Source organism: Hesperophylax consimilis, chromosome 18 (genome assembly GCF_061612785.1).
Source record: "Hesperophylax consimilis isolate HC1 chromosome 18, BYU_Hcon_1.0, whole genome shotgun sequence".
Classification (NCBI taxonomy): domain Eukaryota; kingdom Metazoa; phylum Arthropoda; class Insecta; order Trichoptera; family Limnephilidae; genus Hesperophylax; species Hesperophylax consimilis.
This window is the reverse complement of record NC_142853.1, coordinates 26,069,564-26,092,731: the sequence shown is the minus strand read 5'-3', so window position 1 is coordinate 26,092,731 and position 23,168 is coordinate 26,069,564. Positions and strand designations below refer to the sequence as shown.

The window sequence follows — 23,168 nt, the reverse complement described above, 5'->3', positions numbered from 1 at the left end:
TACGCGTGGCACTATTTCAAGCCTAATTGATGGTAAGTGACTGACCTGATGGTGCCTGGCTTCCTGCTGCTTGAGGAAGCGCAGCCGCTGCTCTCTGGCAGCCAGCAGCTGGTGCTGACAGTCTATCTGCTGCTGTTGCCTGAGCGCCATTGCTCGCAACTCTCCCAGCGTCAGCTCCACGCCGCACGGCAGCTGAAACAAACAAAACTAAAATCAAAATCTGGAAAATCAAAATCAGTACAATACCTCGATAACGTTCCACGACTAAAAATATAACCTATAGCTCATCTAATCTAAAATCTGTTCGAACCTAGAAATCGCAGATAAAAAACTGTCAATATTTAAAATAAGAGGTACGGTAAAACCATCAGCTTGTCGAATTTACGTATTTGTACAAAGCATTTACTTTGTGGCTCGCACATTAATATATTATTACATAATAACAATATCACTATAAATTATTATAAATTTTTTGGGACTTTGAAAGTTGGTACTCTTGTGAACATCGCACAAAAAGCCCAACTGCCTGGTCCAGTGAGATTACGGCATCCCCAATTAAGGTGTACTGTGAGGCTGAAGTCATTGGGGAGGGGAAGGAGACGAGGAAGAGGAAGGTGGGGAAGTACCTAGCTATTCAAATCTCTAAAGTCATTTCAACGTTTTTTTTTTCATTTCAACGCCTTCCGCACAATGTTTTGTCTCCCCAGATACTGCAGCGCTTCCCGTATGTTCACGGAGGGGCGAGTTCCCGGATATGCAGCCCTTATTAGATCCAGGGTGGCAGGAATGAGAGAAAGGATAAGAAGCTCTGGAAATATCCTCACTATGGAAGCCCGCCTCACTCCATCCTCCAGCATTGACGTACTAGCGCCTAATATAGTCACGGCTCCCTAAAGGCTTCAACTTTCTATTATTCTATTTATTTTATTATTTTATTCTATTTTATTTTCAATATTCTGTTTTCTTTTCTTTGTTTTTCTGTTCTATCTTTTTGTTTTTGATTATATTTTTTTTTTGTATCTCTATATGGAATGTGTGGGACTGCACTAACCTCCCCACATACCGGAATAAACACTTTTATTATTATTATTATATTATTTCGAGCAACGTTTCAATTCAGAGGTTTCAACTCTATCACCAGGGTGATAGAGAGAGTATCTTCCGGTCTGGAACTTGTAACTCAACGTGAGAGTGAAGTAACACAAATCAATCAAATAAAATTTAAATATTGAAGACAATATTAGTGATTTCTAAACGAAAATTTGAAACAGAAAAATCAGAAAAGGAAACAGTCACATCTGGGACTCGAACCCAGGACCCTCGTCTTTCCGGGACAGTGCTCTACCAAGTGAGTTAATGGGACCATATTCCCCTCGGTCACTTTTAACTGTATCATACTTCGAATAAGAACTATTAACATTGTCTTCATTTTTTCACCGCACATTTTTATTGGCAACTATCTTTATGTATGATCGCAAGATTCAACCCGAACTAAATGCAATCCAGACAGCGTCTTTTTAAATAAACCTATCTTATTTTTAATGTAATAAATAAAATTTACTTTCGCACGCCAGTATTTAAACTTGCGATTGCTAATCGATAGCATTACCCCTCGATCACTGAGGTTTGCTCGCTTGCTAAATAATTAACCATTATTAACTTGTGATTAATTAACATTACATTATAAATCTATGTCCTCAATCGCACGCCACATTTCATTGTATTAATTATTAGAAGCCTTTACACCGACAGTCTGGTTGGGTTTATCATTAAATTGGGATATTAACTCATCGATTATATTGGCGGTGTTCGTAATATGCTTTATATGATTAAATTATGGTACGAGACAACGCGTTAATGATTTAGTGTGGACGTCTCCATAGCGAAGCGGTTCACGCAACTGACAATTAATCGATAGGCTCCGGGTTTGATTCACGAGAAGCGCAAATATATTATATAATAACGGATAGTAATTGTCATGTTTATGAAGTTAAGCTAATGATTATAAAGTTTTAAATATAAAAATAGCATAAGAAAAACATAATATGGAATGAAAAATGGTAAATAAATAATTGGAGAAATTCTCACTTTATCAAAGTAAGACTAGCTACTTATTATCGATATTTTTATGTTGAATAATTGAAAATATTAAAACAAACAATTTCTTATTTTCTAACAGTAGTATTGATATTTTAGAATGCAATATCCACCGCGAACGAAGTTAAGCTAGTCCTAACATGGTTTAGCTTGGCTCGCATTGTAACTAAGCTATTATTAACTAAGTTTAGCTTAGCTTGCAACGTAACGAGTCTTTTTAATTCTTTCGTTTCCACCACGAGCGTTTAACACTTAACGCTCGAGGTGGACACAAAAGTATGAAAAAGACTCGTTACGATGCAAGCTAAGCTAAACTTAGTTAATAATAGCTTAGCTTTCTTCGCGGTGGATATTGCACATAAGGATTTTTTTTAAAATTATTAAACATTGTTGACATACAATTTTCTGACTATAACTACAGAGTTCATCTTTGGATATTTTGCTTTATAATTGACTGAGCGTAGCATTTCGTAAATTTGTTTGTACGTTCCGTTTCCTATTCAAGATGTTGACCGTTTTAATGGCTTGGAAAATGATATTTGTTCACATGTAAAATCGTCGTGTTTAATTGGACTTTTTTACTCACGTTTTTTCAATATTATTATACCTACTTACCCGAAGAAAGTTTTAAAAAAGAACTGTCAGGTTTCTTTGGACAAATTGTACAATTTCTTATTTGAATTTTAAAAAATGTTAAAAAATATATACTGTTTATAGTTTTGTAGGTAGCTACACATAGTACCTACTTACATAAAAATTCTTTTTTTTTTTTGGAAACGAGGTTTACTGTTCACAAAACTACTAGTTACGTCATTACAGATTATGTCTTCGGCCTAAATTTTTCCCGCGTGGCCAACGTTTGCAAAGAGGAGGTATTAAAATCTTTTATACTTTCGTGGTTCCGATTTTACCGACATTTGGTAGATAAAGAGGGTTTCTTTTTATCGACCCGATACTCGATACCCGACTAGTTTATACATTTTAGTATTTTGCGCAAAACGTGTAAGGCGATAAAATCATATTCCATAAGGCCGTAACGGCTTTTCTGCACATTGGTAAAAAATGGAGAAAAACCACCTCTCCGATCGGGACGCCCTAAACCTGGATGAAAGTCTATTCATACTCTGAAAAAAGGGCCAAAGAAAAAATACACAATTGCCATGCCGAATAGGGTTTGCAATCCCGCAATCCCGCTGAATTTCAGCAATATTTGATCCCACACATTGCGGGATGATTTTTTTTTTAAATTTACACCATAAATTATGCCGTAATGAAAGTCCTACTAATTAGTGTAGAGGCAGAGAACGCGTTTTCGCCGCTGGGCTGTTGTGCACAGGATTCTCCATAGTATTTTACGATCTTATTTTTTATCAAAGTCTTCTTAAAATACATATTTCGTCTCGTTTACAATGTATATTTTAAAAATAATACTACCACTAAAGATAATTGCTAGGAACGATATTTTTTTTGTGAAATGTTTGTATTATTTCAATTTAATATCACTTAGTAAAAATCGTAATAAAGATACCGGGGGACTTCTTAATTGTATCCCGTAATCCCACGGGATTTTTAAAAAGGTGCGGGATTTGCCAACCCAAGTATTAAACGTCTCCTATCCTTTTTCTCTATTCCTCCCCCCTTTAACTACTTATTATGATAAAAGTCGTACTTATCTCCAAGCAACTTTAAGATTATTTTTGGCTTAACCCTATTTATCTTTATAATATGTATATGTATTATGTAAACTATTTGTTTCTTACAAACAAATACATAAATTATAGGTATATTGTAAAAAGGAGTATAATAAGTGTATCAATGTACATAACACAAAGTGTATAAAATAAATAAGAATGTACAGTTAAAACGAAATGATTAGTAGGTTTTGTAATTACTTTCAATACTGTAGAAAGTTGTATAAAGGAGTATTTATAGCATGTGTATAGTACATACGAGAGTACGAAAGAAGAATGTAGGTATTATGTAGTTATAGCGCAATAGGTAGTGAGTTTTCTATTACTATTAAAAAAACACACGAACAGTTATGTGAAGCATGTTTGTAATACTAAAACCCTTAATACGGGCGATTGGGTGGATTACGGAATATAACAAAGTAAACACAACGATAAAATGAGCACAAGAAAAAACTATATTACTTGCTGTCTATTAAAAAAAACAAGGATAGATCGATAGTGTTTTACGAAGAAGACGAAGTCAATCGTTAATCGAAGTATATTTGAGAACAGTTTTTCCGTAAATGAAGCTTTTCTCCGCTTGTGTGAACATCGTTTTTTTGCGTCCAAGAGCAAATGTTTTTTAAATTAAAAAAATGCCAAACTCTTTGTGTGGGTAGGATTCCGCTGAGGATACACAAAATCTCTAAATAGTATAAAATAAAGTCGCTATCCGCGTCTGTCTGTTAGTTCTGCGCGCTTAGTTCTTCTAAACTACGCAACGGATTTTGATACGGTTTTCACTATCATTAAGAAAATTTCTTTCGAAAGGTTTACATATATGATAAATGTATACTATATTTATAGAAACCAGAGAAAAATCTATTTATTATAATCAAGTTGTAAAAATATATTTTCGTGCACTACATTGCTAACGACTGGCTAAGCCTCATGAGATACATCAAAATAATGTATTAGGAAATTGTATATCTTAAAAAAGCCTACAGAAAAGTTGGTAATGGTGTATGTCTATTGCCTAAAGATAACACACTGAACAACGTCGGATATAAGTCAGCAAGTATAAAATAAAAGTACTCTACAAGCGTGATCATAAAAATAATTTCCTAAAGTATTTTTATGTTTGAGAAATTTTGGATTAATTTGTACTTGACAGTGTAAGCCAAATTCAAAATTCTTGTTTGGGACTTGAATTTCATATTACGATGCTGCAGAACTTTCAACAATCCGTTGTGTTAAGAAGGCAGCGGTGAACTGCCCTTATCAGAACCAATATCCCAATAAGTTTTAAGCTGTTCAAAAGTTAATGCTAAACTTGACACAAAGTTAAGCAGAACATTTGACTTAGTGTTTCTTGTTGAACTAATATATGAAGTTCGCTGATTGACACTTTGACGCGAACTATTTCATACGTGTTGTTGCAGACCACGGGACCTCACAGGCAAATATTTCAAATAATTTGCATAAGTTACACGTGGAAGTTTGGACTCGACTTGCTCCCTTTGAGTTAGTTCAGCATACATTTGACGAGGAAAGTTGCATCGCGCAGAAACACTAAGAAACAAAGCCACTTTCCTTTAACAATAATTCTAGTTCCCAGATGTGTACCCTTGTACAATATACAGCCCCGTTGCGGAAGTGAGTATATGTTCATTTAATTCTGAACATAGGTACTTCATTAATATCACTTTATTAGGTTAATGTTGAACATGCTTCCTCATTTTGAACAGACGGGTACGAATTAAGGCACAACTTGAAAATTAAAGTTGAAAAAGCGCAATAGTTCAAGTTGTAATAATTTGTGAGCTAAGTTTTACGAAATGCCTTCCAAGGAATTGTTCTGCATTATTCTGTCTTCTTTTCGTATAGTTATCTCATTTTATGAACTTTACACTAATTAACTAACTAAAGATCACAACGTGTCCCCGCAGGGGAAGTCAGAGAGAATGGATTTCCAAACAACTTGAGCTTGACACACACTCCTTGCTTCATCCACATTCATCTGTTATTATGACTTTTGACATGGACCGACACAAATATTTAGTTGACTTGTCTTGCATAATTGTCTTTTTCATATCTTCGTTCATTTGCTCTACACGCCCAAACCATCCAACCACCCCTTTCTTAAACTTACTCATCCTCATTACATCAGCCTTGCGTTCTTGGTGAATCTTCACATTTTTCACACGGTCACACATGGTATTTTCACTCATATAAGTGCTTAAAATAATAGGAATGAAGTATGAACTACAAATAATAAACGTTCTTCGCTTTACATCCATAAACACATAGGTACTTCACCTCAATTGACACCTCTTTCCTAATGATGGAAACTGTAACGCTGTCCGAAAGGTAGACTGAAGGAGGAGAAAGCGCAACACGGCATAATAACCTAAAAATTAACCACGATAATAACATTACAACAAGTAATAGTTGCATTTTAATGACAACAAGGAAACTAGGAAAGTCTCAAAAAGATTAAGCCGGTGGTGAGTAGAATGAGTGTACCATGAACCTAGTTATTATTAATTTGGTTAATCTGTTCCTTAATGACAGCAAAGAAACCTCATAGATTATAGATCTCATGTATCTAGGTGTAAAGATTGATAAATTTTTAAGATGGAATGATCTTATCGATATGTTAACAAAGAATATCAGGAGACTTACATTTATTTTTAAAGAACTTCGACACATATTGGACAAAGAGAAATTAAAAACTGTCTATTTTGCCTTAGTCCAATCTCGACTTTCTTATAACATAGTATGTTGGGGATCATGTCTAAAGTCCAATGTTGAACCACTAAATATTACTCAAAAATTGATCCTTAATGTGATGTAAAAAAAAATCTGTTATCCATCAACTTACTTTATCAGGAATGTAATGTCATGTGCATAAAACAGCTATATATCATTCAAATACTGTGTCGATTTTTTATCAATATTAAATTTGCTGAAAGAACACAACAAATGCGGACAACTAGAATTAGCTCTACATTGAACTTTGTGGCGGTACATACTAAAACTTCTTTTGGTCAAAGAAATTATTTATATCAGGCACCACTTATGTTTAATATTCTTCCAAATCACATTAAGTCTACAAATTCCTTAGTTAAATTTAAAAAGTTAATTAAGGTTTTTGTATTGACAGACGATTCTTCTTAATATTTTTTCATCCTCGTCCTTTCTTAAATAATAAGATTTTATATAAGTCCCATTTGCTAAAAACTGAATGTCACCCTATCTGTCTTTATTATCTACTTTGCTTCTTCTTTTGAATAATGATTAATGATTAGTTATGGTTCAAATATTTTTACAATATATTGTCAAATTACCCATCTTGTAACACATCTAATACTATTTTATCTTTAATTTTGAAATATTTTGTGTTTGTATGTAGAATTACTTCATGTTTGTGATTACTCTTTTGCTTGCTTCACTCAAATGTAAATTGTTAACCTCGATACAGGCTTAGTCCTAGTGAGGTTGATTTTTATATGAAAAAAAGGGTTTTATGTATAGTGAGATGCAATAAATAAATAAATAAAACCCTTCAGTAAAATTTTGAAGACAATTTGCGAGGGCGAGGTATTTAATTAATCTGCGATAGTCTGGCTGTTGTCTGAATCCACTTGTAGCTCCCCATAAAACCGCCTCACAGTAAGAGCTCAAACTACGCTCCTAAGCGAAGCAGTGAATGGTAAACGATACTGGGAACGTGGACAGTGGGCTTCAAACATACTTTAACTACATACAGTACGCCTAATGGCAAATACTTTACGATAACTATTTTTTAATTTTAATTTGTTAATATTTAATTAATTTTACGCCCAGCTGGGCTTTTACTTGTACAAAAAACTATAAAAATATAACAAAAATAGCAATACATATTCATATATATATTTTAAAAACTACTCGACTAGTTTAAAAAATAAAAAAAGATTCACATCAATATAAGTACGAAACTTTGGCTAAAATCAACAATATATTACTATTAAGTTTTAGTTAATTCCATCTCATTTTGTTTTATTTAAATTGTAAAATGGGTATCTCAGCAAAGGCAAAGCATCCAGTGAGGCCCATATAAATTATTTTCTAATAGTGTTATTATCGTAATGACTGTACAGTTTGGGATTGTTGTAAACGGAAGTAGCACCCTCTGTTATTTTTATAAAGAACTGTTGAAGTTTTAAAAGAGCATCCCAATGAAAAAATGTCAGTAAACTTTTACACAATCAACGGGTTTTTATCAGCTATTTATCGAATAATGTTTGAAAATACATAATGTTATTGTATCAATAATAGTAAAAAAAATATTTTGTAAGTCAAAAAAAAGTTATGTTACATACCAATTGTGTGTCTTACAATATTATTTATGTCGAATTTATATTATCCTATTGATTTGACAAATAATTTTATTGCAAAGTGGCATGGCTGAATAAAAAAATTGTACAGCGCTGTTTTTGCGAAAAATCACCTCAGTAAGTAATGTAATTATTAATAGTAATTATTAGTAAGCTTGATTTTTTCTTTTGCATTCCCGTTTCATCTACTTTAAAATCATTTTATTATTTTCTTACCAACTCCAATCAAAATGAAATTATAAACAGAACCTGCAACTGGTACAACAAAAAACTTGCACATACAGACATACATGCTTACATATTCACTGCTAGTTACTATTGTTACAAAAGTACATCGTATCACAGTTTAGGTGTGAATAACACAAAATCACGACGATTAAATTTATTGTACCTTATTTTTATTTTTATTTAACTTGCGCGGCAAAATTTTCTCATCTCTTTCCTCCCTTATCCTACCGCCCCAAATCCAAAACCTATCTCCCACTCTATCTTGTATAGTTATGAACACATATATTGTAGTACAGGGTTTTCCAATAAGAGGTATTATTTTGATATTCAATCGTAAGAGATCAATGGTTTCGTTGCTTGTGTGGCACGTAGCGCATAAGAGAGGCAAAAAACGATAGCTTTAAAAGTAGCATCTACCGAAATAACGGGCTATTTAAAATAACAACTCTTATTGGAAAACGCTGGATAATGCATTATATATAAGTTTATTATATTTGTTCTACTTCCATTTTTATAAGTTTTTTTAAAAATATTTGTAACTTAGTTCTGCTTTTTATATTTTAATCTACATTCACAAAATACTTAGTTGTATATTACTAAATCAACCATGTGTGTACATTTATAATTGGTCTGTTTCTTTTCCATCCACCTATGTATATTATATTAATATAAACACTATTTATTTTCCTTAACATATATTTTTAAATTTTTGCTATTAATTGAAATAAGAATTTATTTAGATCCAACGGAGAGTTATTTGCAGCATACTGTACGTATACGCGTACGTGCTGCGAACGTACTACAAGGTTATGGAGATACGGGACTACTAGGGTACGGAAGCCGTGTTGGTAATTTGCGACGCATGCGGAAGGAATATCAAAGCCCAAAATTAACACCACTGAACAAGTGGAACCAAATTTCATTCACACCGGATAATGGGATACCTGATTAAAAAACCTGACTACTGAATTCTTCTTGTTTTTTTATTATTGTAATACTGTTGATATCCCTTTGGGTTCAAATTAAATATTTAAAAAATGGACGTAACTTTGAAATATAATGCTGATCGTGTTTTCTGTTAGGCAATTTACTAACATCACACTGTATGAACGGGGTAGGCAGAGAAAATAGAAAATCACACTATTCTATCCTGGCAAACGCCGAATCATTCACAATTAACCTTGGGAGATATTGTTTTTAAAATTAAATTTTCTATAAAAAGGTCGGAGCAGTCGGTACTTTTAAGTATGATTGATTAATTCTCCGATTAATTTGACTATTGATTCCTTCATTCATTTAACAAGCGTTTACGATACATAGATAGTTGTGTAAAATTTAAAAAACGTTTATTAGTAAGGTGATGCCTGTCCAAATGCGCTACATTGCAGTTGTTAATAATATCTCTTACATTGGCCTTGAACTCTATCCAGGTCGTCATTTTTTTCACACATTTCAGTGATTTCATTTTAAATTTATTGATAAATTATACTGATTTTATTGATATCAACGCTAAAACTTTTATTCTGTCATGCGTGATTTATTTATGAAAAAAAACTGCATGCAAATTAAAAAAATATACCATCGAAACAATCACGCATTATCTCTCCAGGGCACAGCATCCCAGAGGATATTAGAGATGTGTCAAAAGATTCCCAATAATCCTGTTATTTCCTCCGGTGCACATAATCCTCGCCTGGCTCGAACCCCCCACCCCGAGTCCTCCCATAATACTGCCTCCCCCTCCTCCTACCCACACCCCTAGTCCCAGGAAGAAAAGGATCACTAGTCATAAATCATATGTCCTGAGAATTGGTCCAGTCCAGAGTCCCATAAACTCGGATTTAGAACAAGTACTTCATTGCTCGCATCTGTATTCTGGAGCAGAGTCTATACCGTTGGACGCCAACCTACTGTAGGAAGAACTGTTTGACATTTTACAAGGACTGCTTTTAGAGATTTATTGAAATATTTACTGTTCCCTGTAGAGAGGTACCGCACTAGGGACACTTTTATATATCATACAATAAAACTCAATAAATTCTATTATGATGGAATCACATATATACATTATACATATATATGTTTATAGTTGCAGATTTATTTAATAAAGATATTATATTTATTAAATTATTTGCTGCACAAAACAAGTATGTATATTTTTCTGGCATCAAGAAATTTCCACATATTTTTCATCTACAGATTTATAAGTGGACGAATTTCCATCGTTAGGGATGGAGATTGGAAATATCCACATAACCAATAATATCAAAACAAAGGCTAAGCCGAAAAGTAACCACTAGTTAACGAGTGACTTGTGATGCATGTGTCTGTGAGGCAGGGTTTTATGAAAACCGCGAATATGCAGCCCGGAAACCATTTGTTGGATAACCATCACCCCTGCCGTAGGTCACCCCAAGTAGTTCGCTACATTTGGTGACTTAGCAGGGGCGCCCGGGTTCATGGGGGGAAGTTTGTCTGGGACTTGGCGGCGGATGCTTTTGCCCATCTAATGCATGGCGGGTCGAATCGGGAGAGACTGGTTATGGGAGAACTTTTGACCTGTTCAGCCGGACTCTCTCGACTGCCATGCACCGCAGTGGGAGGGATGTATTTAAACGTCCATCACTTCTGGAAACCTTGACCCCCAGATTCCTAACCAACTCTTATACCTGTTTCCTTATCAGAACTTTCTCTCCTTTTTTTCCTGAGAAGACCCTCCACACAGTATTCCCAAAAATGACACGAGAATGAAATGAAATATTTTTTTACTCAGGGCCTGCTGTGTAAAGGCTAATTGAAAAAAATACCTCTGACAATATTATTAATACTAATACATATCGCATCAAACGCTCTTCTGGAGATAAGGTGCCGAGAAAATCCGTCTATTACAGCATCCCGATAGAGCCCAACCCAAGAGAGGGCTAATAACATTGGACCACATCCATCATGATATAGATTTGCCGTTGGACAGCGGACACAAGCGCTTTGTTGATTGCCTATTGTTTATTTATTTACAACAAGTAATACGACACGATTTCATCTGAAGTATGTAAATACTGACTGACTACCTGTGTTCAATTGTGATTCATGGCATTAAAAATGATGAACAATGAAAAAAAAATACAAACCTTTTCAAACTTTTTGTCATATCAAAAAAATGTTTTAATTTGAAATGGAGTATGAAACAGTTCTTAATTTATTTCAGATTTTTTTTTACCCGGGCTTTACACAAAGTTTTACAAAATCAGCTGTAGAAAATATTTTCTTCTTATTTTGATGAAGTCAAACGCCAGAAATTTTACCAAGAACTTTGACAATTCATCATTTAGGGTGGGAAAAGGGGACGGGGTAGTTTTTCAACATTTCATGTAGACAGTGACCTTCCTCTTGTCTTGAATGTCAAGTGTGCAAAATTACTTTAATCTAGGGATAAAACTGTAGATTTGTATACAAATCAAAGTCACGCTGGCTCCCACAGATAATCTTCTTTATAGTAATAGATTTATAACATATGAAGACCCCAAGGCAAGAAGTTGTTAACTTACATTTTCGTAAAAAATGAGTTAGAATGCTCTCTAAACTAATTCGCATACGCTCTTTCCAATGAACACCATGCCAGAGCTTAAAAACGGCAAGAACATGCTTAAATCAATGTGATGAACATGTTAACTACGTGTTTCTGTGACATTAAGTTGATAAAATAAGGGCAAGAACTTGTTAACTACTAAGTTAGCAAGTTCTTGCCGTAATTCTGTAATTAACAACTTCTTCCCATCTACATTGGCTTAGATTTTTATGGTTAACATGTTATTCACTCACTTTGACGTTTACCTTGGTGGTTTTAAAAAGTTTTGCAGTGCACGTTTTTTATTTAAAAATCATCGAAAATGAGTTCCAGAGGTGAAAAAATGGTGAAGATGTGTCAAAAATTGATCAGGGAATCAGGTAAGCTGTATAAAACATTATCGCTCATCTTAATTTATCCTTAAAGTAGTTTGAAAATGGGTGGATCATTTTTGTTTTGGTGTTTTTCTGTCTAAAAGTCAACAATTTTTTATTGTAATGCTTATTAATTTGTTTCAGGAAGTGTTCAAGAGTCCACTAATTTAGTACAACCTGAGAAGCATTTAGAAATACCTCAAAATAATGTAATTTTAATGGATGGTAAATGCAAAAAAAAAAGTTTTACTCTGTGACTCTGAATATTCTTTTATGTTTTCTTATGTTTTGAATTCCTTCATTAATGCTTTACAATATTTCGTTTCAGAAAGTGTTCAAGACTCTTTGACTGGTGTTGAGTTTGGGATATTATTAGGAATACCTCAACATGATGTCATGTTAATGGAAGGTAAACTTAAAAATACTTTATTGTGACACTAAATTCTTTTGAACATTGAACTAAAAATGATTATTTTATTGTACTTTGTATTTTCAGAAGATAATCAGAGGAGTCTAGAGTATATCGCTACTACCACTGGTACAGGAGATATAATTTTGGAATACGTACAACAAGATGAGATACTCAATACTTTAAATCAAACTGGTGAGGATAAGGCTTTATAACTTGAATTGAATTTTATTTTACTGATTTGAATGTAATGAAGATTAAATTATTATTTTCAGATGCAGCTCTTGCTGTGGAAAGCAGTGTAGGACAATATACTGAGGACGCTGAAAGCGAAATTGAAAACAATTTAAACGTTTCTGATATAGAAAACAGTCATTAAGAAGGTAATTTGTATTGCTGTACCTAGGTATATAATTTCAGATTAACTTAAAAAAAAATCATTTTTGACTGTTCGCTAACTGATATGAATGTGTGTATTATTTTCAGGCACTAAAAAGAGTAGGAAGAGGCCCAAGCTAGGGCGAGCAAGAGAAATAGCGCGGGACGCTAGGATGAGAGGTGATTCTTATGTTAATTATAAAAAAAGCCTTAAACCTGCTAAAACACCAAAACTGGAAGAAAATCTTTGTGTTAGCAACTGCAGATTGAAATTTAATTCAAGATTTAATGCCGAAGTTAGGCAAAAACTCTTTCTAGAGTTTTATTCACTACATTCAGAAGCCCAATCAACTTTGTTATTGAGATCGATGAATATTAAAAATATAACCAGGATCACTTCGGCCAAACGATCCTGCAATATTACTTACTCTGTTTCAATACAAGGAATTAATGAACAAGTTTGCAAACCAGCCTTACAATCCATTTGCCAAATAGGTAGAGGCAGATTAGATATTTCGAGGAGAAAAGTAGCTGCAGGAGTTTTATCACCAGCAGTAAGTCACAGAGGTCGCCACTGCACGAGGCCTAACAAAACACCAGATAACCAGCTTAAAGAAGTAAGAGAACACATCAATATGTTCCCTGCAGAAGCTTCACATTATTCCAGGAACAAAAATCCCCATAAATTGTACCTCGCATCCGATTTGTCAATCCCAAAACTGTATGAGCTCTATAATATGTTTTGTGGAGAAAAAGAGTATGCCCCTGTTTCGTTGAATCGTTACACTAGGATCTTTACAGAGGATTTCAACTTGTCGTTTGGTGTGCCTAAGACAGACACTTGTGGGACTTGCGATAGCAAAAAATCTGACCAAGTTCATGTAAATATGTATAAAGCTGCATTTGAAATGCAAAAACATGATAAGAAAAAGGCATCTGAACTTTATACACAATACAAAAAACACTATCGGAAAAAAGGTTAACTTTCAAATAGGAATTCGCTGGATAAGAGTGGAGGAATTCGGGATTTATAAATATCGAAAATCACTCTCCGAAGAAGAGCCTTGGAAAGAAGTTTAGAAGAGAAAGAAGAAGGATCTTAAAAAAAAAAGTTTGAAACATTATCTTCCCCGCCAATGCTGTCATCAAAAGTGAGAGATAACAAAGAAATCGATGCGGCCAAATGGAATGTTATCCAAAAATTGTAACCATACCTGGATGAGTTTTATCGTGGATTTTTTAAAAGTCTCACATGCAAAAATTTTAAAAAATTGACACATGCTCTGCTACCTTTTCTTTTCAATAATAATTATTATTTAGTTAGGTACTTTATATCAAAAAAAAGTTTAATTTGTTTGATTAAATAAAACAACAAGAATTTAACATGTTCTTGCCTTTCAATTCTGTATCTTCCTCACCTATCCCTGAAGATGGCATGAACATGTTAACTACATATTTTTGTAGAAAACATGTTTATTTTAACTTTTAGACTGCAAAACTACTTAATATTACTAAATGTAATGTAAATTTGGTTTGTTTACTACACCATGAAGGATCAGCACATTGTATATGACATTCAAATAAAAAATTATAAGTCAAAACGCAAAAGTCTAAATATCTCAGAATGCCTTCAATGTAAGTTAACAACTTCTTGCCTTGGGGTCTTCATATAACTTGTACATTGTACAAATTGTTACAGTAAAAATATTTAAAAAAAACGGGTGCGTCTTCAAAATGATTTATTTGAAAACACATATGATCTCATTTAAGAACTTAAATCAAATCTATACAATTGCATAAGTAGGTAACTTTACAACTTTTTAATTTATTATTATTTTCTGGAGATGATCGAACTAACAGGCATAACTCCATTATATTTATGTCCGTCACTGTCAGGAGTTTCAGATTTTTAAAAATTGGTCTACATGAATCCCGGTGATCAAAGTTTGTAATTTTTCGTAGGCACCTCTTTTGGATGATAATGAATTAACAATAACAGCGCTAAAAGAAGAAAAACTAAAATATAATACAAAACAAGAGGCAGTTGTGCTCAGAGAACATTCTGAGTAGACATTGAACATAAAAAGTACACTAAGTAGGAAACCAAAACTAGATAATTGCTGGAAGCTTGAGAATATGGCTTATCTCAATGAATTGAAAAGAAGTTATTTACGAATGGAAGGCCTTATTTTTGAATAATTTTTTTTTTAAATTCACCAAATTCTGGATATTAAGAGCTGAGGGAAGTTTATTCTAATGAATAGGCCAGTTACACGAAAAGAGCCATACAGTAAACGTCATGAATTCTTCTGCCGATTTGGGTTTCTCGTTCCCCGCCCTCTAACGCCTCTCCTAATGTTAATCTTTTAACTTTGTTCTCGAAAAATGGTAATATTTGACTTTGATACGTTATTTTTAACAGCATTATTGAAAGCATACACAATTTCAGAGTTTTAACATTGCCTTTGGAAGTTGAAATAGCTGTCAGACATAAGAATAATTATTTCTAGCATTAATCCAAAAGCACCATTATTTTGATTGGAATAAAACATTAGGTAAAACAAAATAACAGGTCAATAATATTATTAAGGTGCTCTTTATTTCACATATTATGTTAATTGTTTAATTATGATAAACATTATCTTTTATAGCATATTAGCAGACGTGCGTTGTTCGGTGTTACAATGATTTGTTTACAATTGTTACAATGATTTGGTTGTTAATTCTAGTGTACCTGAAAACTGAGTGTAGTTTTAAGATGAAAATAAAATTATTCTAAAAAGTTTTTGTTTCACCACTTGATTGAGCCGTGTCTTTCTCGGACGTCCCCGACTTCGGCCATTCACTACTTGTTACTATTAAAAAAACGACTAATAAGTTATTATTTTTTGGTTAAATGCAAACACATTATAATTGAATACAGGCAGAGCGAACCGCTGCAGGAGACGGCGGAGACCAGAATTGAAGATTTTGATCTTATATCAATCTACTTGCGAATTTCGGCGGCTCTAACTCAAATTCATTTCCATCATAATGTTGTTTGAACGAACGCATTTAAATAAGTAATGATATTCATGAAATTTTGATGGGAGTGTAATAGGTATCCAGATTTGCCATTCTCATTCTAATTTTCTAATGAATAATTATTACTATGATTCAAATACAAACAGGATTTGCAAAATAAATTAATTTGCCAAGGAACTCGGGTTGGATACACTCGTCGCTTCAGTCATATTCATAGATGTCGTCGTCTCTTGCATACCCTTCTGTTATTACGACGATTGACATATCCTGATCCAAGTATTTAATTAACTTGATTGTGCCATGTAATCTTTGGGCTTCCCCGATATCATCTACGATCTCACAGTCCCGTTTACCCTGGACCAGTGGAACCATGATATTCCAAAAAACGAAGTATGTTGCGAGGCTGAAGGGAGCAGAGAGGAAAGGACAAATGTAAGAGGTAGATTGGAATCAGATCTGGTCGCCAAACATGGTTAAATCCATTTCAAGCAATGTTTCGATTGTAAATGGTGGTCTTTCACCAGGGTATTGCTACTATATTAAGGTTGTTTCGCATAAATTCAAATGTAACATTGTCATCAAATGGCCATTAAGCATTATTTTATTTTATTAACATTTGAAATGTCCTCATTAAACGCCGATTTTAGTTGCATTTCAGATTCTAACTAATTAATAAGCTGACAAGCTTAACAACACGATAGTTGTCTTCTACTGCTCTTCATAATTTTTTCAAAAGCGGAAACGGACTCCACGCTGCTCAAAATCCCAAAAGTAACCAACATATTATACATATAAAGTCGGGTCTCCAGCGACATAATGTTTTCAAAACATCGGACAAAAACAAAAAACTTTTGGTCAGGGCAACGTTTTTATTTTCATCAGCCACGAAAAACAAAAACATTGTGGCCTGTCTTAATGTTTCATGTTTCCACAATGTTTGTGGCTGGAGACTAGCCTTTATGTACACAAGATGGTATGCTTTTGCGTTTACGTCTACACACTAACATTACAGACTAAAATCACAAGACGGAGCATTTTAATAAATTAAATCATAGCATTATCTACACGTTAATTAATTATTATCACTCATATTGACGGCCTGCGTTTTTGAGAGGTTACGATTACTGTCCCCGAATCGTGATATCGCTGGTTCAAATCCCGGGGTGCGCAAGTAATTTTTTTTGATTAATTTGTATTATTTAATATATGTTTTTTAAATAGCATGCGATATATTCGCGGAAAGTTCTAGAGCTGAAATAATCTACCCTGGTGAAAGACAACCATTCAGAATCGAAACGTTGCTTGAAATGGCTTCTGCCATGTTTGTTGAGCAGATCTGAATAGCAAGATACTTCCCCACTTCCCTATTTCTCATATCCTTCCCCTCCCCACTGACTTCAGCAATGCATGATACAAATTATTATAATTAATTAGTTATTACACTTAATTTTTCATCAAACTTTTATCAACAGTCAATTACAATTAGTAAGCATCAAATTCTTGACTTTAAAACTTCTTTATCTCTCCACACACTTTCTTCCTTTTTATTATTATCACTCATATATTCATTAGTTAAGATTGAGAACCGTTTTCATTAATTACCTACTAAGTAGGTAATTTAACCAAGTACAGGGTTTTCCAATAAGAGGTGTTATTTTGATATTCAATCGTAAAAGATCAATGATTTCATCGCTTGTGTGGCACGTAGCGCCATCTTGTTGAAAGTATACGTTATCCAGATAATACCATCCAATTCCGGCCATAAAAAAAATTAATTATCTCTCGATAGCGCAATCCATTCACCGTAACTGTTGCTCCAGCCTCATTTTCGAAAAAGTAAGATCCAATGACTCCGCCGGACCATAAATCGCATCAAACAATCACACGTTGAGGATAGAGAGGCTTTTCAAGAGTAAATTTTGGTTTATCCGAGCCCCAAATGTGACAGTTTTGCTTGTTGACGCAGCCACCGAGGCATTTGATTCACTCAAGTGAATTTTAATAATTTCAATGCGTTGTTGAAGCGTGTATCGTTCCATTTTTATTAATGGCGTAGTTTCTACTTGTCAAATGTCAAAAAATGACAGCTTCAAATGTAACATCTACCGAAATAGCGGGCTATTCGAAATAACACCTCTTATTGGAAAACCCTGTATAATTTTATTTTAGTTACAATATGGTTGATTTATACATGTGCAATTTACTTAGAACATTTTTAATAGAGTTTTACGGGTATATTATTTTTTATTGTAATTGAGATATCAACATCAGAGAGAATTTTATTTTATGTTGAACACAGTCTCTTAAAGCAAGAATTTTGGTTAAAATTAGTTTTACATTGTTTGTCATAAAATATTGTACGAGCGAACGTGATGTGGAGGCACTTTCAAATCATTTTTTTTAAAATAAATCCGGACAGTCACTAATGTTGCTGACGATTTTGTATAGCAACATCGCGCCTGAATATTGTCTTCGTACACTCATTTTTAATAATACAATAGCAATTATTAAATCGATCAGTTGCATCATTGCGTTTAAATAAATAAATAAACATACCCCGATAAATAATAAAAAAAATCGAATAATATCAAATAATGCCTCTATTGCTGCGAGCTTCTCACTTGAAAGCAGTTAATCTTGTGCCTGACTGTGGGATTCGAAGAAGAATTATGACTAGGCCTATATTGTGTTCAGTCAATATTTGTACCATCACCGATACATTATAATGATCAATCAGATAACTCAGCATCTATTTCATTTTATCGGATATCTGTCTGTTAAGCTGACAGTCAATTAACTAACTCGTTTACTGTTCAAATTTGAAGCTCCCTTCAAATACAAGCTACCATTGTAAAGGCATCAATGAGTTGAGCAAACACAACCAACTTTTGACACTACTCAATTAATTATTAAATTCAAACAAAAGATAACCCATACCCATTTAGATCACTAAAGTAATACAAAAGCACTAAAAGAGTTTTGGCAAAATAAACGAAAAAAAAAACTTTGTTATTAGCAGTTCTTGGATACTAAAAACGGTCCAAAATTATGCATGAAACCATTATTTATTCCCTATTTAAAGTTAAGTGCTATTAAGTAAAAATTATAACGAGGTGTCTAGGAAGTATTATATTAAAGTAATTTGTTTCTCGTAATTGTAATAACTCATGCAAATATCAGGGGAAGCGACCCCCCGGGTAAACGGCTCTGCAAACGACCGCGACCCCCAGTAAACGGCCCTGCAAACGCAGCCTCATAAAGTTGGAAAAGCATAATAATAATTCTGTATTCGGGTTCAGCAAACAGGGAACTTTAATTATTTGGAATAAATTAAAGTTCCACATCCCGAGAAGAGGGCAAGGGGATGTAATGAGATGTCGGGAAATTACCTTTAGTTTTTACGAGGCCGTCGTACTCGCGTGTGTTAACTACAATTCCGGCAAATGAAATTTCACTAGCATGCATTTCGTTCCAAGTTGTAAGTAGGTACTTAATCTCACTAATTGGAAGCCTGATGTTTGTGGCTGATAGATGAGTTACGGCTTTGTTTGCGTCGTATGAGAAAATTACACGTAAAATAAACCCGTAAGGTAACATAATAGTTAAGATGCTGAGATAATATGTTTTTTTAAGTAATCTTCAAAACATCAAACAGACTACTTTATGTCTGTCTGTCTCTGAATTATTGTAGCTCTGATTTAATGAACTCCAATTTGAAAAAAAATAAGTGTTTAAAATTGGAACTGATTTTTTTAAGATTCAGACCGATAAAGTACCTACCGATAATATAATATTTTAACAGAAAATTATTTTAATTCTACATTAGAATGTGTATTCCTTTTTTTAAATCTTTTAGGGTTAATCATGAAAAGTAAAGTCAGATTTCGTGATTTTTCAAGGGTTTGGTCTTGTTCATTTTGAAGGGTTTGCGCTTTGTTCATTTCAAGGGTTTGCGCTTTGTTCATTTTCAAGGGTTTGCGCTTTGTTCATTTTCAAGGAAGCGTTATTTATTTATTAACACCTTGAAGGCTTACATTGTACACGTATACATTGTAATAGGTAAGTTATTAAGGAGTACAAAAATAAGTGTACAGTACATAACACAATAAACTGAGTGCGAAAAACATAAGCAGGTACAATAACAGTTATCATAGAGAGTTATGTTGTAAAAAAGGAGTTCAATAATTGTATATAATAAAAATAGTAAAAAATAAGTACTAACTAATTAGATGTACTAACATTTTTTGAGAAAGTTGTGATTTTATCACATTTCTAATTTAACTTTTTTTTAAATAATTTCTCTACTAATTAATATATTTTTTTTAATTTCAAGAACATATTTTCATTCAAACAAGCATAAGCCTACAATGATAGTATTATTATAGTACCAGTCGATTTTATTGAGTTCAACAAATGTTTAAACAATGTCACAATGTACCTTCACTTGAGAAAAGATAATATAACATTAATACAAGAATAACACGGTATAAATTATAAATCAGGGCAAAGACAATATTTGCCGGAGAGAAGAAGGGTGGGAGCGGTTTTCTTTTCAAGAACTCTGGAAATAAAAGCTTTCTGAAATATTCAATTAATTCCAGTCAATAATACAAGGGCGGCCAATCATGTCGAGCTAAGATGCTTAGAAGATAGAATGAGCTCTATTATGTTTCTCTGCCGCGTTTAACGTTTAATAATAAATGAAAGGACTTTGTTCGGTCGCGTAATGTCCTTAGAAAATTACTACAGCATTGAAGTCAAGATTATTTGATATAATTTATTTTAATGCATTTTGTGTAAAATCACAAAAGAAGACAAAATTGAATGAGACATTTCGAAGAGAATAAAATCCATGCAATATTTTACGTTACGTTTATTCCGCCCAAGAGTTCCAAGAACTGGTCACCAAACATGGCTAAAGCCATTTTAAGCAATGTTTCAATTCTGAATAGTGGTCAATACATTTAGTGGTTAATACATATCGACAAACAAGTCCTGCTAAGCCAATTGAATTGGCTTGTCAACAGGTGCTTAAAGTTTAGTTACATAATATGTACATTTTTATAAGTTATAATTTACATCTTATATCTACAGAATCAACAATTTTTTCATACAATTTTTCATACATATTAAAGTAAATATTTTTTTTCCGATAGCCAATTTTTCACCATATATTTAACCTTATTCATAGACTTACATTGCTTTATAGTGTCAGGTAATAAATTAAATATCTTCGGTATGTTGTATTCAAACGTTCTCTATCCGTATTTATTATTAAAATTCGGAACTATTAACCCGTCATTGCGCGTGAATCTAGTACTGTATTTAGGTTCTAATTTTTCTTTATGCTGCGGGGTAAATATATAATGAATTATGATTTTTTGCCATAGAATAGCCTTAACAGGTAAAATTTTGGCACTCTCAAATAGCAACGGTGTATTATGTCTCTGTTAAAAATATTAGGAACGACTAGTAATTTTACAATTGCGTTTTGTACAACTTGGACTTGTTTCAGATTGGTTATAGTAGTATTTCCCCATATGGTTAATCGATATCTTATAATAGATTCTGCCATTGACATATAAATTATTTTAAGTGTTTCAATTGATAGGAAAAAATTTAATGTGTACATTCTGCCAACAATTGATCTGAGTCTTTTACAGGTTTTTTTTAATATGTTTGTCCCATTTGAAAAATCAATCTACTGTTTCACCAAAATAGACATATTCCGTAACTAATTCTTAGCTTTCACATTTATAATTAGTCGGGATATTATGATTGTGGATATTGCAATAGTGGTGTATGTCAGGACATATATTGCATAGTATCCATTGTACCTACTCTTAACCCTCCGATGAGTGACATCCGGGAGGCGGTAATTGGCGAAACAAGGTCTGTGCAGACCTTATATATAATTTCGTAATTAGGTAGGGGCAGGCATGACCAAGTGTACGCAAGGGGTGTGTATGTGCACAGATGTGTAGGTAAGTGTGTGTGTACGTTTAATAAAAATAACACAACTTTTTACTTTTTTTATTTTTTTTATATATACAATAATATTATTATTGGGTTTATAAAAACAGTTTATTTTTAAACAAGTTCTGCTGTGTAATTATTATTACGCGTGACAGCTGTTGTCGTTGTTGATAGTGGCATTTATAAACTCCAGTGTGACAAATGCAACGCTGTTTATGTTGGACAAACGGGCCGGTCCTTTAACACTAGGTTCAAAGAACATATAAGATCTTTTAAAAATAATAATAAAATACAATCTCAATTTGCCAAACATCTCCTAGATGAAAATCACTCACTTAATGATAATAATAAACCAACTCCGTTACACGTACAAAATAAAGGCCGTAAACTGAATCTTTTAGAACAGTTAGAAATTAACAAAAATTCTAATAATCCGAAAGCTATTCTAATTAATGAACAAACCAATATAATTCGTTCACCCCTACTAGATATCTTCAAACCTAGTGCAAATACGAGTGCACATTGAAGTACTTAATTATACTATTAAAATAACCCTATGAGTCATCGTTTGGGAATAACTAACATTAAGACATTCAGTCAAATTTAAACATTACACTAATTGGGGAAACTTTACTAGGGTAATAACCATCAATAATTTCTAACATTTTTACACAGAAATCAATTAAGAAATCAGTAATTGAAATTAAAATACGTACCTAGAAATAATATAAATGTATCGTCTGTAAGTGGACTACCCACAGTTTGATAATGCCTTCAGAGGGCGAAACAGCTGTCACGCGTAATAATAATTACACAGCAGAACTTGTTAAAAAATAAACTGTTTTTATAAACCCAATAATAATATTATTGTACATATAAAAAAAATAAAAAAATAAAATGGAGTTCTACAAATTAAACTTAATAACAATAAATACAACTTTTTACCTTCAATTTTTCAGGACGCACGATGGATAGTCAGCGGCTACCTGAGAATTGCTCGAACGCGGCTGCTAAACTTAACTCAATTCAATTTTATACGCAACTAAAATAAATACACTAAAAATAATA

The 23,168-nt window shown here is 33.1% G+C and overlaps 1 protein-coding gene across 10 annotated transcripts in view; it reads right to left on the bottom strand.

The window, feature by feature from the left end:
* Positions 1–23,168, bottom strand: part of LOC149415566 (apoptosis-stimulating of p53 protein 2-like) — a 693,728-nt gene that overhangs the window by 91,222 nt on the left and 579,338 nt on the right. For all 10 annotated transcript variants that reach the window (XM_089642762.1, XM_089642764.1, XM_089642763.1 and 7 more), the window contains one exon: positions 46–192. In XM_089642762.1, the coding sequence (XP_089498888.1) occupies positions 46–192 (147 nt within the window). The remainder of the gene's footprint in view (positions 1–45; positions 193–23,168) is intronic.